The 17277-nt window shown below is 51.0% G+C and overlaps 8 protein-coding genes across 8 annotated transcripts; 4 read left to right on the top strand and 4 right to left on the bottom strand.

Annotated features, from left to right (window-relative positions):
- Positions 1–888: 888 nt before the first annotated feature.
- UREG_02996 (uncharacterized protein) lies at positions 889–3796 on the top strand (the record flags this gene model as incomplete). The annotated part of the gene is made up of 4 exons (XM_002543434.1): positions 889–1293; positions 1358–1956; positions 2013–2369; positions 2428–3796. The coding sequence occupies 4 exons, from the start codon at positions 889–891 to the stop codon at positions 3794–3796; spliced, it is 2730 nt and encodes a 909-aa protein (XP_002543480.1).
- Positions 3797–4571: 775 nt separating this feature from the next.
- On the top strand, positions 4572–4832 carry UREG_02995 (uncharacterized protein; the record flags this gene model as incomplete). The annotated part of the gene is made up of 1 exon (XM_002543433.1): positions 4572–4832. The coding sequence occupies one exon, from the start codon at positions 4572–4574 to the stop codon at positions 4830–4832; it is 261 nt and encodes an 86-aa protein (XP_002543479.1).
- An 824-nt stretch (positions 4833–5656) lies between these two features.
- Positions 5657–6489, bottom strand: UREG_02994 (uncharacterized protein; the record flags this gene model as incomplete). The annotated part of the gene is made up of 2 exons (XM_002543432.1): positions 5657–6082; positions 6325–6489. The coding sequence occupies 2 exons, from the start codon at positions 6487–6489 to the stop codon at positions 5657–5659; spliced, it is 591 nt and encodes a 196-aa protein (XP_002543478.1).
- Positions 6490–7657: 1168 nt separating this feature from the next.
- UREG_02993 (uncharacterized protein) lies at positions 7658–8131 on the bottom strand (the record flags this gene model as incomplete). The annotated part of the gene is made up of 1 exon (XM_002543431.1): positions 7658–8131. The coding sequence occupies one exon, from the start codon at positions 8129–8131 to the stop codon at positions 7658–7660; it is 474 nt and encodes a 157-aa protein (XP_002543477.1).
- A 600-nt stretch (positions 8132–8731) lies between these two features.
- On the top strand, positions 8732–9988 carry UREG_02992 (uncharacterized protein; the record flags this gene model as incomplete). The annotated part of the gene is made up of 1 exon (XM_002543430.1): positions 8732–9988. The coding sequence occupies one exon, from the start codon at positions 8732–8734 to the stop codon at positions 9986–9988; it is 1257 nt and encodes a 418-aa protein (XP_002543476.1).
- A 784-nt stretch (positions 9989–10772) lies between these two features.
- Positions 10773–12288, bottom strand: UREG_02991 (uncharacterized protein; the record flags this gene model as incomplete). The annotated part of the gene is made up of 3 exons (XM_002543429.1): positions 10773–10921; positions 10978–11102; positions 11168–12288. The coding sequence occupies 3 exons, from the start codon at positions 12286–12288 to the stop codon at positions 10773–10775; spliced, it is 1395 nt and encodes a 464-aa protein (XP_002543475.1).
- Positions 12289–13574: 1286 nt separating this feature from the next.
- On the bottom strand, positions 13575–14309 carry UREG_02990 (uncharacterized protein; the record flags this gene model as incomplete). The annotated part of the gene is made up of 1 exon (XM_002543428.1): positions 13575–14309. The coding sequence occupies one exon, from the start codon at positions 14307–14309 to the stop codon at positions 13575–13577; it is 735 nt and encodes a 244-aa protein (XP_002543474.1).
- A 1639-nt stretch (positions 14310–15948) lies between these two features.
- Positions 15949–17253, top strand: UREG_02989 (uncharacterized protein; the record flags this gene model as incomplete). The annotated part of the gene is made up of 4 exons (XM_002543427.1): positions 15949–16071; positions 16167–16217; positions 16378–16473; positions 16528–17253. The coding sequence occupies 4 exons, from the start codon at positions 15949–15951 to the stop codon at positions 17251–17253; spliced, it is 996 nt and encodes a 331-aa protein (XP_002543473.1).
- Positions 17254–17277: the final 24 nt, after the last annotated feature.

The following is a 17277-nucleotide window of genomic DNA, read 5'->3' as shown; positions in this document are numbered from 1 at the left end:
GGAAAGGGGTTGCTGTTGTGGTTGTAGAGAGATGTTTGTTACTGTTTGTTTTGACTTTTTGGGATATTGTGGTTGACTCAGCAAATGTATGTATGGACGCGGTAAGTACACGCTCGTAACGGTGTTTGTAAACAAAGCTAAGCCTAATTAGGCCCTTTCTTTTCGCGTCACGCTAAGCGCTTTCCAGTTAGCCGCTTGGCACAGCTATTCTCGAGTTTGGGCCAATCATGCAGGCCTTATGTAAGCCACCCCTGACCTCGCCCCCGCTGTTGCCTTTTTGATATTGAGCATCAGGCCTTCTCTTATGTCTGTAGATGGAAGGGCTACGATTTGATCAGCTAGCCCAGGAGACGCAGACCTACAGGGTGATAGATGGCAGCAGCTAGGCTATTGAATGCGTGCGTCAAGTATATAACCAGAGTGAATCCATTGCATCCCAGATGCGGATCCCCGAGTCAGGGAGTCTGCTTCTGCCAAAGTGATGCTGGGCCATGTCCAAACACTCCAGCGTAGTCACACTGCTGGAGTCTCAATATCGGATGTCCCACCAGCACTGGTCCTGGAGCCCATGAATGAAACTGCTCCGGCGCCAGATAGACTAGAAACCTGTGGCCGGCCCGCGCCAAGAACCCACCCCCTGACCATCACCAAGTCTCACGATCAACTCTCCGTCGACACCAAGACGCTGCACCGTTTTCCACATCACATTGCACGTCCGCTCCCTTATCTCCCTCTCGCCTGTAGCGGCGCTTTCAGTCATTACCGTACAGTTGCGTGTGAACTGCCGCCCTCATCGAAACTCTCCTTTATCACCCCAATGCCCTCTTCGCGCACCAGACACCTTCTCGCCCATTGAAGCACGACGGGAACACCCAGTGTCCGGCCACCATGGAGCTCAAGCCGGAGCGCGCCTCCTCCAGGCCCCCTTCAATCGCAATCGAAGACCACGCCCACCAACGTCTCCCCACCGATTCGATGGTCACTGTGCCCCTTTCCGATCTCCTCCCCAGCCCGAAGGAGATTGACCGGAACAGCAAGTTTTCAGAAATTGCAATCTCACCCGCCAAATCCCGTACGGAATCAATCGTGGCAGCAGATTTCTTGACCCTGGAAGATGAAATTGGATCAAAGCCTGTTTCGCAGACCTCGTCCCGGAGGGGGTCGATGGTCAATGTCCCAGCCCCGAATGACGACGAAGAAAACAAAGAGTTGGATGACACGAGCTCTGTGGACTGGGTGGAGCTGGAAAAGACTGAAGAAATGGAATCCAAATCAGATCCAGCGGATGATGCAGTCAGTGGGCCCCCATTGTGCGCTTCTTTCATGGTGAATATGATCATTGACGAACTATTGCTAGTCAACTGCTCTACTATTGGCAAGGTTGGAACAAGAGAACAATGCCCTTGCAACAGACCCCAAGTCAGCGGTTTCGGGCAGCCCAAAATCAAAACGGACCTCCAGGCCGCCCTCCATCCAGCAGCTCAAGAAATTGGTGGACGACCCACGATCGTCACTCCGGTACTCGCTGCTACCCACCCCCCAAATGACTGAACTGGAGTTCTGGGCTGCCCTCGTGGCAGACTACCCTCGCACCGCGCAAAGACTTCCCACACTCACGTCTAACAAGATCCGGGGAGGCGTGCCTCCTCCTCTTCGAGGGGTAGTCTGGCCCAGCGTTGCCGGCGCCAGGGACGAGGCCCTCCAAGAGGAATTTGAGAAACTGAGCGGCGAATCGAGCCCATACGAAGGTCTCATCGGCAAAGATATTGGCAGAAGCTTCCCAAACGTAGAGATGTTTAGAGACCCAAACGGCGAGGGGCAGCAGATGTTGGCCAAAGTTTTAAAGTGCTTTAGCCTCCACGACACGAAGATTGGATACTGCCAGGGCCTCGGATTCGTGGTTGGTCCTCTTTTAATGCACATGAGCGAAGCCGAGTCGTTCTGTGTGCTCGTTAGGTTGGTTTCCAAGGCCCGGGATCTACCCAACGTAACAGTGATTAACCGTCTCTCAGACTCATGGACCACTACGATCTCCGATCATGCTTTCTACCAACCCTGTCCGGACTCCATTTGCGCATTTACCAGTTCCAGACATTGCTTTCCCGCCATTTACCAAACCTGCATGCCCACCTCGAGGCGCTCAACGTGGAGCCTGTGTATGTATCGCAATGGTTCTTATCCTTTTTTGCTGTGACCTGCCCGCTTCCAATGCTACTTCGTATCTATGATGTCCTGCTTCTCGAGGGCGCTTGCGAAACTCTGATGCGCGTCGCGCTTTCATTAATGCAACGAAACGAAAAGAAGCTTCTGGCATGCCATGAATTTGAAGATGTGATGCAGCTTCTGCTATCAAGGACAATTTGGGACACGTGAGTGTCTCTTGCTTTGAATTACCGAGGATCGTTAAATGCTGACCAAAAATCATAGCTACTGTTGCAACGCAGACGATCTTGTCAACCACTTTGTTTCTCTAACATCGCTGGTAACCCGCGAGAGTCTCCAGCGGCTGGAAGCGGGCTATAAGGAATCTCAGGCGTCTTCATCGAGCGTCTACCTACCTCAGCTGCAAGCGGTGGCTTCCCGCTTTCTGGGTCGATTATGGGCGGGGTCTAATTCGCACAATTCCACCAGGTCACTGGCGCTCAATCCTGGAACCCCCTTTAGCCCATCAATAATTCGCCGTACCCCCTCAAAGCAAAGCATGGCTTCTACGCTCAATTCTTTCGAGTCGACTTCCGACGCCAGCACTGCGGCAACGGAGTTCTCCTCGGATAGTACCAAGCGCAAAAAGCTGACGGCGCAAAGCAAAGATAAAGATTTACATACCCAAATTGAGGATCTTTTGATGGCCCTGACCGACATGCAGCGTGAGCATGCCAATCTGGCAAAGGAGCTACAAAGGGAGCGTGAAGAGCGTGAAGAGGACCAGCAGCTGGCTAAAGCCATGCTTGGATACATCAAGGATCAAACAGAAAACGAACAAACCGTTGAGCTGGTTACAAAGGCGAACATTCGTTTTTCCTCCACCGACTCCCGCCGATTATCTATGCAACAGACTAAGCAACAGCTTCGAGACGACATTACGCTGTGGCGAGAGAAATACGAAATTGAACTCGCCCGATGCCAGAATCTGGGCCGGACGATCGATGAACACGAGCGTGAAAATGCCCGACTGAAGGAAGAGCTACGAGAAACCCGGTCCCGCGTCCAAGACGCCCACAAGGCCAAACAGCGTCTGGAGCGAACAATCCAAGAACTCAAATCCCGTAAATTATCCTCCTCTGACCCCTCTGACCGGCGCCATTCCACCATCGAGGATGAGCGCACGTCCACCAACGGCCTCCGCGAATTCAAACTCGGCAAAGCCACCACGTCGTCCACGCACTCCACATCCCCCAAGGCTTCTACCTTTTCCAAGCGCACCAGCTCTCTCGGTGCACCCGCAATGTTTTTCCCTCCAGAAAATGCCGACGAGGACGCCCTTCTCACAGAGCTCGTCATCGCAAAGACCTCGGAGGCCGTCGCGCGGCAGGAACTCGACGAGGTCAAAGCCAAACTAGAGCATCTCCGTAAATTAGTTTCGAAAACAGGCGTGTGCATTTCTACTGCGACGACACCGCAGGTGGAAACTGTGCAACCGTTAACGACCGGTTGGCTGGCATTGTCTGGCACACCTAAAACGGCACAGTCGAATTCCAGTGCCAACTCGGCGAATAGTGCTGGCGGTGGGTTTTTTAGCGGATGGGCGAAAAGGACCATGTCTTCGGGAAATATATCTATCACGGAATCTAAGTAAGTTTTTGGAGGTCAGCCTTAGTCGCTCGAGTCCACAACACTTGGGGAGTTCAAAATCCCAGTCTGGATGAAGAGGTGCTTGATATTTGGCCCTGCCCATCTCTCTTTTCGGGTCGTTTTGGCGTACATCTCTTTTTCTTTACATACTGTTTCCCAGCGCCGTTTCCGAACCGAGACCACCTCATCTATTTTCCTTTTTAGTACCACTATTCTACGCTCATTCTCTGCAAGCCGAGGGTGTATACTTTTAATCTCTTGGTTTCCATCCTTTGAAATATCGCCCATTCCTAGCCAGCCAGTGCCATTGTTCTCGTTTCTTTTTTCCGTGAAACTATTTTGGGAACCGGTGATCCTGGTGTTGTGTTTTGTACGCGTTTGGCAGGCCAAATGCTCAGCCCATCTCTACTAAGATCGTCTTTTTTACTCCGTATATATCCTCTATTGTCGTGTACGAACACTGCAGACACTGTGAAGTTGGCAGATATTGTATATTTTGCGAAATACATGGAAATACATTCCCGTCTTTGGCATAATTCAGCTATGTTTATTCGTATAGGCCTGCAAGAGCGAAACGTCGGGTCAAGGCATCAACCTTCGTTGCCTTGTTCCCTCGACGCGCCTTTGCTTCGTAGTGTCGGCCTCCATCGCCAGAAATAAACACACCTGTCCGTGTGATTCAAGTTCGATCCATCATCTTTCAGCCCTCGACATCAGTCCATCGTCAAATGTCTACCTAATCCCATTTAGAATCTGCCGAGAGTAAGTATTATTCCGCCATGGCAAGCAAGTACAATCTCATCGACTACGACCCCGAGGAAGAACGTGACAAAGACCCCAACGGTGCACCGCTGGATAACCTCATCTCCGCCGCCGATTACATGCGGGATCTACTGTGCACTCATGGCGTCAAGTTCGCTGTCATGGGCGGCTTCGCGATGCTCTGCCACGGGTCCAGTCGAACGACCCGGGATATTGACATCGTGGTTGACGCTTCGATGAGCAGGCTGTGGCAGTTGCTAGAGCCTGAACCACGGTGAGTTTGCGCCTCTGGAACTGAGCTGGTCTCTTCTTTTTAGCTAACGTGACCCTGTGAGCCTGGTGATACCCAATACAAAACTTCTCGATGGTGTTATCAAAGTCTTTGTGAAGACCGGGCCTAGCCACGGGGATGTTTCATGCAGTGGAGATAGGGAGATCGATGTGGACCTGGTGACTGCTGGTGAGTTTGTCGGTCCATCATGCAATATATTGCGAGCTCTCTGAAAGAAAGGCCTTTAGGCTTCAAGGGCAGTCCGCGGGCTATACAAGATCACACGGTGATGGTTTCGACAACTATCAACGGATGGGAATTGAGGTACCCCAGCCTAGACATGCTTTACTTGATGAAAACGAAACTGGATAATTGCTCGGCTCGTGCATTACCTCGAGATCTAGATGACGTCCAGTTTCTCCTGAACAACTATGAGTCTGAGATTCGCCGGATTGCACCTGACCTAGATGAAGGAGATATAGAAGCATTTCTCAACTCTGACCGCGTCCGTTTCCAGTCTGCAAGCACACAAGCTCGGTTTCGTGCGGCCTTTGGTGTTTGAACCCGTTGGAGAGCATAGAATCATTCAACGGCTGGGAGTCGGTTGGCAATTTTTTTGTCAAGGTGGTTGATGGTAGAAGCTTCACGGATCTTCGAATATTGATATCCCGGTGCGCGGGAACTCGTCTGGAGACTGCTTACAGATTGTTATGGCAACGTACCATGCTGCTATATAATCATCCTGATATAAGTTATCGACTTGTATGGAGTATACCCAAAATCGTTAAATAGAATAAAAACGGACTAATACCAGCAAGGCACCATTGAGTATTAACAGTAAGCCCGCGGACGCAGACGCGGGTCTTGCTGGCCATATTTCCTGAATCTAGTTTCCATATGAGGCATATACTTCCAGCTCTGCCGGTTCCTCTTCGCCTCCGCAGAGACTGCTTTCCTCCAGATTGTGCGCAAGCTCGGTGGGTTGAAACACCACTGCGGAATCTCCTCATCCTCTGCCTTTGCGCCTTCGCTTAGGAAATCGGCGCGCCATCGACCCCAGTTTGCATCAGGACCGCGATCGAGATCGAGATTCTCGTCGCCCCATTCGTAGGTGAGGTTCATCCCGTCAACAAGGTCGTCAAGGTCCACCAAGTTTAGAGTGTCCAGCAAGCTCTGAGTGTAAACTGGCAGCTTTGGGTACGGGATTCTGTTATGACTGTACTCGATGGTCTCCGGGGTGCAAGGCATGTGGACGGCCTGTGACGAGATTAAGACGAAGAAGATTCTTTTCTGAAGGGCCTTGAAACGTGGGAATAGATTTTCTAAGCCATGGGCGCTCGTGAGTGAGGAGCCTTGTCATGGCTCGAGTATCATGGGTTGATCTCGCAGCAGTTGGACAGCTTGGTCAAGCAGCTCTGTCGGGACGCAGACTACCCATTGCTAGAAATAAAATAAGAATTAACTGATATATAGCCGCAGGGGGTGAGAGAAGAGCAAACCGTCATCACGCGGCCTGTGCCATAATAGATCAGAGCGGGCTCAGCAACCATGCAACACGGCACCTGGGCATCTTCAAGGACTCTGATGACCTCTGCTGCTTCTTTGATACCATTGTTGGAAACAGAAATATCGCCAGGGTATCCCGTAATCTCATCCGAGGCCATGGTCGGTGAAGGTCTCGGTTCATTCCCAGCCTGTGCTTCAAAAGAAAGCTCCGCCTGCCATTAGAAATGTGGCTTGCAAACACTTTAGAAAGCGTGATGTGGATAGAGCAGAAGAATCCCTGCGCAATATCGTTGTTACGTACCTGAAGGTAATCCTAACATCCCTTCATGGGTAGTAGGATTGTCAATAGCATTGAGTAGAAAGTGATAGTTTTTGGGGCTCTTTTCCACTATCCATAATAGTAGAGCTTGCAGGCATTGAGGGAGCTCTTTGTTTCTAGGAGATACTAATACAATCAATATACTCTAAAAAAGTAGGATGATTTTCGAGATGTCAACATTCTACTGGCATAATGATGGAAGATAATAAAAGGCAAACATATCGCGTGTGGTGATCTCCACAGCAATCGATTGAGGGATGAGGTTAAAGAGGAGGCAAATTGAATTAATTACATGTTGACTTGTTTAAGTGCCAAAGCGTTGAGAAATGTGCACTGGCCAGTGTTCTTTTGGAAAAATTTCACAATGTCACACGGTCTAGGCATGGGGAGTTGGTGCTAGGGATAACCTGCGAGTTTACCCACTGCAAAAGATGGCACAGTAGGCCATTGATTGTTATAGTAGCTGCCAGTAGTCAAGTACTGTCGCCAATGCTGAAGAACCTAGTAGAGGTTGACGTAAATGGGGGCAAGAAGTTCACGTATCATAGATTTGCATTTTCGCAAAGTACGCAACTTGACGTATGTACATAGTGTTGATAATGTACTGTCCAAGTGATTCCACGACTAATAGCCCGCGTAATATGCTATGGGTAAGATTGTCTCGGGCTTCAGGATTAAGAAGCGACAGAAATTCCCAATTCCAACTTCATTGAAGAGTTCGACGTGAAACGTGATGCGAAAAGCATACCGTCTGTCGTTGGGCTAAGAAGGTTCTGTATGACGAGACCGTAAAGTTGTGGATGCACAGGCTTCCCAACGTGGCATGTTGTTTGGGATACGGGGGCGACGGGACCTGCGAATGTTGCCGTTCCTAGCAGTGCGGCATTTCAATCCGGAGGCAGTTGCACATTTCAAGAGCTCGATTCTTGATCGTTTGATAGATAGGGATAGCCCTAATCGCCGGGCGAACCTCGCCGGGAAGAATTCGCGGAGATCTACGGCGACCGCTATGTCGGCTGGTCCTGCTGCTCGGTGAGACTATTTCTCAGCGCGCCGAGTCTGGACTCGTTTTTCCGAACTTTGATGTTGGGAAAATAGTGCGGATGCATCTCGATAAAGCGATATTGCCATCCCTTTCCAACCGTTGGCGGCGGGGTGTTGGGGTCGGTGTGGCTCTCGCACAGGATAGAATTGGCGGCATCTCTGAGCATTTGGGGTGTAACCGCCGCTCCATCTTTGGCGAGCAGCTCCAAATACTCGTAAAGCGCCTTGTACTGTTCCTCCGTCAATCGTAGGTTGGTGCGTCTGCGCGTCGAGCGGGAAGGGACATGGAGGATGCGGCGGCGAAGACGGTGGTAGGAGACTTTGTACTCGCGAGCGAGCGTGGCAACGCTGACCTTTTCATTCGCGCGGACTCTCTGGTTGTACTCATCCGAGGCCCTCGCGATCAGCTCTTCCTCCAGCTTGTACGTGGAAGCCATCGTGGTGCATATATATATGTTTGGCGGATGTGGTGGTGGTGGCGTTTGGTGTTGAGCTGGGGTTAAGCGAGCGGCGCCGGGTTTGTGTTGAGCTGCGAGCGGCCTAGGCACGTGATTACCAGCCGCTTAGATAATCATCTCGACTGACAACCTTTGGCTCGTGGATTCTGGACTTCAACGCGATGCAACAAAGCCTTGCATTGCATTGCACTGCATCCAGCAGCTCTGGTGGGAGTCAATGGCCAGCTAGACCAAGAGGGAGCCATCCGTCCTGCATCCCCCCGCTTCTTGGATCTTCTCTGCCTGATTTAGGCTCTCGAATTTCCCCTCGAGCTAGCGCCTCCGCGCGAGGCTGGCCGCTGTTCCTCGCAGCTGGTGAGAAGCCAGCTGAGAAACTGAGTTTTGCATCCAGTCTTATGAGGCTCTATTATACGCCAGCTTAATTGAGATGCCTTATGGCTCTCCGTGCTGATCTGGCATCATTAACCAGGACAATAAAGACCGCAACATCGCCGGCAACAACTCGCTCACAGTTTCACTTCCTCTGCTAACCAATCAGTTAACCGTTGAAGCCACATCGCCCTGCTGTCCAGCTCTACCATGTACGCCTTCCTCACGCCACCAGTGCCCTCTCTCTCTGCTTTACCCCCAGAACTGCTCCTTCACATTATTCCGTATCTGCCTCCGGATGCTCAGCTTGCTCTGTCCCTCACGACCAAACGCCTTTACCACATTCTTGCTGACCAGGTTCCAAAATGGTCTGAAATTACATCCAGTGAACAATACCCCTTTTTATACCTCTTGGAAAAGTTGAAACTCTCAACTCCGTCCAACAGCAATACCCCGGTGGCTTGCTGCAGCGGCTGCTCACTCACTCACCTCAGATATAATTTTGTTGATGAGGAGCTTGCAAAATCTGCGGACCGTCGAGTATGCAGAGAAGCTACGAAATCCTTTTGGCTCAACGCAGATACCCAATATAGCTTTAACGACCTGACCACCCACCGCGACGCAGACCGCGGCTGGGTCAGCGAGGATGGCCACCTTCGTCGCAACAGCACGCTCAGTTTCACCATCTTCACTACATATAAGATTCTCTCCCTACCCAAATCTACACAAGCTTCCCGCAAAAAAATTGCCAGCATTCTTCACACTTTCGACCTTCCCTCCTGCCCTCACACCAGGCTGAGCAACCCCCTCGTCCTCGAAGGATACGTCCCCAACGCCCATCCTGTCGACGCCCAACCCCTCTATGATACTCACAACGCCGCAGGCAAATGTCGATTTCCAGCCTGCAAAACGCACTTTTATTGGATCACCCGTACTCACGCCAGTAAACCCGACTGGAAAACTCTCTACCTTGAAATTCAACGTGACATCGGTAGGCTCGTGAACCCGGATGCTCCTGCCTGGCTCGCGCAGCTCATCGCCCCGAACACCGATAATCTCACCAAATTCTGGAACGACCGCATGCAATGGAAACGCCAGATGCTCGTCTACGAGGAACGCAAATATGAACAGGAACAATTGCAGCAGCAACAGCCACGACTATCAATATCATCGTCGCCATCACCGATGACTTACATCAAATCCACCCTTGCCACACTCCCAAGCCCCCAGCCTGCCCCAAACCACTCGGTCGATACCAACGAAGGCCGGCGCGAGGAACATGCTCCTACGCGACCCGAGCCCGTTGACGATGAGACACAGCTTTTCACCGCCATCTGGGGCGCCGGCATCCCCGCCGCTCATGCTGAATTTAGAAGAAAATATAAACGGGCGAATAGAGCAAAGTTGTGGCAGGACACAGTGGTCCAATGTGTCGGTTCGATCCTAACCGTTGTTGGTCCCCGGTAACTGTGCGTACGAGCCGTTTGGACAAGTTGATGGGTATCAAAAGGCAGCTAGTACGGATTATTTTTCTAGTAAATAATACAGGATTCGTTGCAGCCAATCGTCAAACTCGCTTTTCTCTATTTTCCACGGGCGCTATCACATGCAAACAATAAAAATACGGAATGCGACGCAGGATATGCCCATGATTAATGCATATTCGCTACATAGTCAAGCAATACACGCCGCAACTTATTGTCTCGCTGCGATTGAATATCAAAAATTCTCCAACCCCTCGTCCTCTAGTCTCCCAATAACCTGACATTTAGTCCACTTAAAAAACCCGCTGCAGTGGAAGAGTTTCTTGAAATTGTCGATCAAGGCTCTGACTCCGTCTTTTCAACAGTCCTATTTGCCCGCTTGGCGCGGCGCCTTTGGATTTCATCTCTGCCACTGGCTACTTCCTGGGCAAATTTTGATCTTTGCCGGATTTGCGGCCCGTATCGATAGAATACATAAATCGGGATTGTGACGATGAACGCGATGCCTGAAAGGACCAGCGACGGGTATACAAGTTCATAGTACTGATGGCCGTTTTTATAAACTACGTGACGTCAGCAAAGTTTCCCAGGCTTAATTGCACATTGAAACTCACAAGGAGTGGAATATAATGCAGCGATCCCGGCAAGGAGGTCTCTAGCAAACGCATTGCCGCCGGTTGCAGATGCCGAATATGGCCCGTAGCTAGCAACCATATAGTCGATTGTAGCCATATAAATACAGTACTAGACCGTTGGATTAATTGGTATCATATTGAGCCGCCATGGTTGATATCAAAACTCACATTGGCAACCGCAATCATCATGGAAAAGAACATGGGAGCCATCCAATGAAAAAGTGGAGGGCCAAAACTTGACCATGCAAACAAAAATAATCCCACACACTCGAGCGGAGTGGCTATAAAATATGTTGTTAGCCGCATACTTGGAGGGAGACAGCTTCAGGGAACTAACTGATCTGAAGCCACCAGAGTCGCCTTTCAGGGTTCACCCGATGGGGCCTAAACTTCTTATCTTTTTTGTGACGAAGGATAACTGGGATGAACGAGAGATACCCAATAAAGTACCCGATGATGATCCTGCCAAAAGTTGAGTCAGTGACCGAGTGCTTGTATATAGGAAAGCGTGGGCAATTTGAACATACGGAATGAATGCAAGGCCAACTTGTATAGTTCCAAAGCCCCATTGAGAAAACACGGGCTGATACGATTCGAGGAAGGTGAATATAAGCGCATCGCTGAAGCCGCTAAGGAGGGAGAGACACAATACAATGGGCTCCCGGACAAACATGCTGAAGGGTCGTATCCATATATCACAGAGCTGGTTGAACGAGTAGCCGCGGCCGTGGATTTCACCGGGGCCATAAATTTGCGTCATGCCAGATTTCCGTAGCCGCTGGGCTTCTTTGTCCAGGAGAACAGTAGCTCTGGTTTCTGGGACAAGAAGAAAATGGCAGAACTGTACAGCACTACCAAGGATGAGCTGGATCCAAAAGTTCCAGCGCCAGTGCAGATGAACCTCCATGAAGCCACCCGCAATGGGGCCAACCACGGATCCGGCAACAGATGAAAGAACAATAAAGGCGACGGCAAACTGCTGGTCATCAGCCTCCCACATATCGGCTACCATGCCCAATGTCACAGAACCCCCTGCGGATGAAAGACCGCCCAGGAACCGCCCAAGTAAAACAACCCAAAAGTTGGGCGCGACACCACAGAGTACCTGCCACACGTTGACAAAGGCAAGGCTCAACTGCATAATGCGCCATCTCCCGAATTCCTCGCTCCACGGCGCCCATAATTCACATCCAAATGCATAAGCGACGAGGAAGATCATTTGTCCAAGTCTCACGGTCTTTTCGGGAAGAGAAAATTCTTCGGACATGGGGGTTATTGCGTTGGCATATACGCTTGTGTTGAAGTTCATAGAGATTTGAACCGCAAAAATGACACAGAGAATGGTCCATTTCTTCGTAGTGGAAAAGCAGAATCCCAATTTCTCGTAGCAGTCGGATTCTTGAAGCTCGATCCTTCCGTCGGGTAGTCTCTCTCCGAAATCCTCATCGATGCTTGTGTTTTTATCGCTGCGACCATCGACGTTGCTGGCCTGGCTTAACTCACTTTGCTGCGATTCTTTCGTGTCGCTGTGGCGGGCCTTTCTCCGAGCCTGCAAGCGGGTAATAAAGGGGTTGTTGAGCGAGGCATCAATGCCAGAGCCACCAATTTCCCCGATCTCAGGCTCCCGGTTCGCGCTGGGAGAAGGCATCTGGAAGGATGGTGGAAATCAGAATAGCCTGAGTGTGATACGCAATAAAGTAGTAAGATACAGACAGGATATCTAGATGCAAGCCAGAAATGGGAATAATGCGTGACATATGCCTTGCGGGAACAAGCAGGTAACCTCTAGAGCAGCGAGGAAGAAGAAATACGGCGGAGAGCACTGGAGAGAGGAAGAAAGAGATATACCAGTCTTCAGAGCATGACTGATAGCTTTGCGCTTTCCTGCCATCAACCGGCCGCGTCCGCGTTGAAACGGACACAGGCAGGTTGCAGGAGCATTCTGTCCGCACAGAAAGAGCAGAGGAGAGGTTTGTTGGAGGCTTGAGGGTATATCTGGTTATGAGGTTGGATGTCTAGAAACCGATTTCATGCCATAAATTGCTGTAATTGGCGTAGAGAGTTATCCGGAGATGGTCCATGGAAACCACTCCTAGTAAGACACATGGGGGAATTACTGATATATAGTTAGCGTCCTTCGTCCCAATGCTGATAAACCGCACCCGTGGCCGGAATATTGGTAAAGCGACACTGGAGGCTGAACGGTTGAAGCATTTGATATGGGATAAAACAAAAGGGTTAGGCCTGCTCGCTAAGGTCCTCCAGGTTGACATCCCGAAGCCCACTTGCTCCAATGTGCGTGACATGGCACCGTGTTCAGGCGTGTTCTGACAGCGGGACAAACGAAGAACTTCCTGGAGAAGTTCGGGGTTCTTATTGTAGTCGGCCCCGTGGTGGACAAGCATGCCGCCGGGTTTCAGAACGCGGTAGAAATTCAAATCGAGTGAAGAACAGTGCGGCAGCTAGTTAGTTAGCCATCCCAAGTCAGTAATTTGGCCTATATGGTTTGGCTTCATTGGCTCGCCTAGTTATGTGCAATGTGACAGATCATTCCGTGCCCTTGAACGATGACCTACAAACTGAATCGATGGCATCAATAAACTGCTTGTCCGGCATATGGCGAGCGACGTGATTTAGTTAACTACGTAGATCGAACATATAGTCACATGGACTCAGCTCCTTGTATTTTGTCGATGCTTTCTTTGCTGGTACTTTGATCGTAAATCAAGAAAGACAATAGTTACAACGGGAGCTGCAGACATAGGATACGAAAACAGACATCAAACGGTCCTCCCCCAACCCAGTTGCAGAATACACATAAAATGCCCTCAGACTCGAGCCTAGCTCTAGTTCCAAACGAGATATCCTTCCGTTGATCGATGCGGAGCGGGATTGTCGTTTGACTGTCATAGTTCTGCCGCTTGGTTGTCCAACTCACCATGCTCTGTAGTTGGGAGCCAATTCCTCCAAGCGTTGCTGGACGACGACTCGAGCAAACCGGATTCGGCGAAGCATCCCCTTTAAGGCCCGAACCGGGACTCGGTGGAGCAGAATTAGCAGGTGATTGGAATCCTCCTCGTCGCTATCCTCGTCCACCCATTCATCGCCATCCTCGTCAGGTCCGGCGGCACAGTGGCCTTCCTGCTTCTCTAGTGCAGACAGCGTTTCTGGATCAATTCCCTCAGTGGCCTCCACATCCGTATTAACATCCGCCTCGAAAGCCTTGTAGTCATTGGATCCGATATTCCAGGAAGCGTATGCGTCATCCAGAAATTGTAGTTTCATATAGAGTAGGATTATGGAGAATCTCCCGCGATCAAAGTCGGATCGGTCAGTCGAGATCTTGTGCATATCGGATCGGTATCTGAAGTTGGTCTTGGTGGACTGGCACAGCATACACGCGGGGAGAGCAGAAGAACGGCAGAGCACAGTCCAGAGGCACTCGGCGCAAAACACATGGCCGCAAGGCCCAAACTGCACCGGGAGAAACCAGGCGCAGCGACACACGATGCAGATGCCCTCAGCTGGATCAGTTGTTGTCAGCTCTGGCACCTCGGGCTCGCGGTAGGCAGGGTCCTCCGCGTGAATCTGTCGAAGGCCCTCAAGCAGCTGAGGGTCAAGTCTGCTGATATTGCCATATAATTCGGTAAGCCTCTCCAGGCTGGCCATGGTAGTTGTAGGCAAAAAGCAGCTTAAGAATTTGACCTGGTAGACAAGTGATGCAAGAGGTCAATGTGCAGTTCAGCAGGTCTCTCACCATGGGAAAAAGTTGACGGGAGAGAAAGGCACAGAGCAGAAAAAAGCACAAACTTATAGCTCTGGCATGAACGCAACCAGGTTGTGTTGGTGCTTTGTTTCTCTCTTCTTCCACATTGTCATGGAAGAGCGTCGAGCAGATGACCTTCACCTGATAACGAATCCTCAATTGACATCAGTCTGCATTGCTGAATCAATCATCATGAACTGCATTGCTAAATCAATCATTGTTCCAGATACAGTACAGATGGCACTGAGACACAAGCACCGGGCGAGGGCCTGCCATCTGCGATGGCCAGCTTGGGTCAATATCTCAACAGCTTGGTTCTACAAAATTGAGGTTCGTCCAGAAATCGTCGAGTCGCTTAACTTAGCGTTGTCAAACTAATTCAACCAGCCTCGGCGCATAGTGGGCTCTGCTAACATCGTGCTATCTCGGGACTTGTGCTTCGGCAGTGGGACACGGCACTGCGCAGCCCATGCTCTCCCCATGATTCTTCCGGCTGAGGCGCTCTTCGTGCCTCTGGATAACTAAGTTACTGGGCTCTTTCGGGGCACCGAGGTCCTTCTCGCACATTTGGTCGCTTCTCGAAACCAGCGCTGGACCCGGCTGTCGGTGCAGAATTCAACGACACTCTCGGCCGACCCTTGAAAAGCCTAATAAACAGTTGATGCTTGGGGGAGAACAAACTGTGGAGCGCCCAGGGCCAGCGGTTCCACGCTGCTGGTACGGAGTATATTATTATTTGCCTTTGACAACGGCTGGAGAAGCCAGTGCACATCTCCAGATTACTACTACGGTGATGGTTGGCGGTTGGTCTGGGGTTGTGGGATGATGGGGGCCCCGACTGAATCTGGGGTATGGAGCAGCTGTCCTCCCTCTGCTCCTTGGGTCTTCTGGTCTCGATGGCATTCGATCCTGAGCCAGATCCACAAGTCTGAGCTCGCCCACGGCCCTTTTTCGCCATTGTCAAGCAGCGAGATGAGCCTGCGATGGTATCAAGCGAGGACGAAAGCTTGCCTAAATTGCAATTCCGCCACTAGCTAGTCATACACCCCTCAAGGCCCTCTGGTGGAGAATATATAAGAAGTAGCAGTACTCACTTCTATCACGGCAGGGTGGACGTTGCTATTCGTGAGTACAAGTGACAAAACTTGAAGTGGTTTCATCACGGTGCCGTCAAGATGGAAATGAACTATGATGAACAGGTGAGTCCAGTGCGATTCTCAGAGTGTGCGCCTGCTAACAGCTCTTCCATTCAAAGACCCTTCGCCGGTTAGTCCCCTGCTAAACAGCGTCTGTTCCGCTTCTCTAACGCCCTCTCTAGCCTCGAGGATGAGCTGGGAACAAAAATATATCCCGGGACGGAGATTATGACCGACACAGGCACCCATCACTTTGTCAAATCGTCCAAAAGCGTTTTGGTGCCGCAGCCCTCAGACGATCCTAATGATCCATTGGTAAGCCGTTCTGCAGTGATACGACCCCCCTGCTGGAAGGAAGCTCACCTGAAATATGCAGAATTGGTCTCCTTTTTGGAAAGGAGTGACCATGACTTTGGCAACCCTGGTCTCCTTCTCGCAAGCCGTTGGTCCCCTGGCGCTGCCGCCCATGTTTCCAAAGCTCATGGAAGAATTCAACTGCGATCTGGCCGGCGCCGTCCAATTTACTGGTGTGTGCATCTTGGTTCTAGGGTTCAGTAACTTCTTCTGGTGAGGCTTCCTCCCCCACCTCGTGTGAGAATCGATGTCTGATGCCCGCTGATCAAGGGTGCCCATCGCAACCACATTCGGCCGCCGTCCCGTGCTGATCTTCTCGACGTTGGTTTGCTTGATTGCCAACATTTGGCGCGGCGTGGCAACCTCATACGGAAGCTTCATGGGCGCCTGCGTTCTCAACGGCTTCGGGGCTGGTCCTGCAGAGGTGAAGGCTCTCCTCCCCGAGGGTGCACAGCAGCGTGGCTAACTAGAGCATTTGCAGACAACCCAACCTCAAATCATCACCGATGTGATGTTCTTACACGAGCGTGGCGCGTACAACACGTTATATTTCACCACCTACTTTGGCGCGTTAATGGTCCGTCCCATGCTGGTTGCCTGCTTGCGCGCCCAATGCTAATGCTCCGTCCAGGTTGGCCCCATCATTGCCGGTCCCATGACCGATTACCTCCATTGGCGACACTTTTGGTGGCTCAACGTTGCTCTCCTGGCGGCTGTAAACATTGCATTGATCTTTTTATTCCCCGAGACCAAGTGGCATCGCGCCCACCCTGACGAATTGGCAAACTCCGATCAAGCGTCCAGTAAAGGCGGAGTGATCGAGAAGGAATCCGAAACGCCTTCCGCTACCACTGTTGAAGGAGTCTCCGAAGCACAAATGGAAAAGGGCAATGTCAGCCGCACCGAAACGCAAGCGGACCCGTACCTGGGCAAAGGCTCCCCGTCCAAGAAACAGTTCAAGCTATGGCAAATCAACGAGAGCCCACTCAAGACCATGCTCATTGATTTCTGGACCCCGTGGAAACTCCATGCCTTCCCAATTGTCGAACTGGGCGGCATTCATTGTGTCTTGGTCGGCTTCGGTTTTCCTCGTTGTCAATTTAACCCAGAGCCAGAACTTCGCCGCACCGCCGTACAACTTTTCTCCACAGGCTGTCGGCTTCACCAACTTTGCGATTTTGATCGGTGCCTTCATAGGTCTCTTTACCAATGGCCCCTTGTCGGACTGGATCTCCATGCGTGCTACGAGGAAGAACAACGGCATCCGCGAGCCAGAGATGAGACTGCCGGCTCTGATTCCGTATGTTATTGTCGTAATTGTCTGCAATTTGGTGGTTGCTTTGGGATATCAATATAAATGGGATTGGAGGGTGAGTCATTC

Source organism: Uncinocarpus reesii, genomic scaffold, assembly GCF_000003515.1.
Source record: "Uncinocarpus reesii 1704 scaffold_2 genomic scaffold, whole genome shotgun sequence".
Classification (NCBI taxonomy): Eukaryota; Fungi; Ascomycota; class Eurotiomycetes; order Onygenales; family Onygenaceae; genus Uncinocarpus; species Uncinocarpus reesii.
Note: the sequence above shows the minus strand (reverse complement) of the source record. Positions and strands in the feature narration are given on the sequence as shown.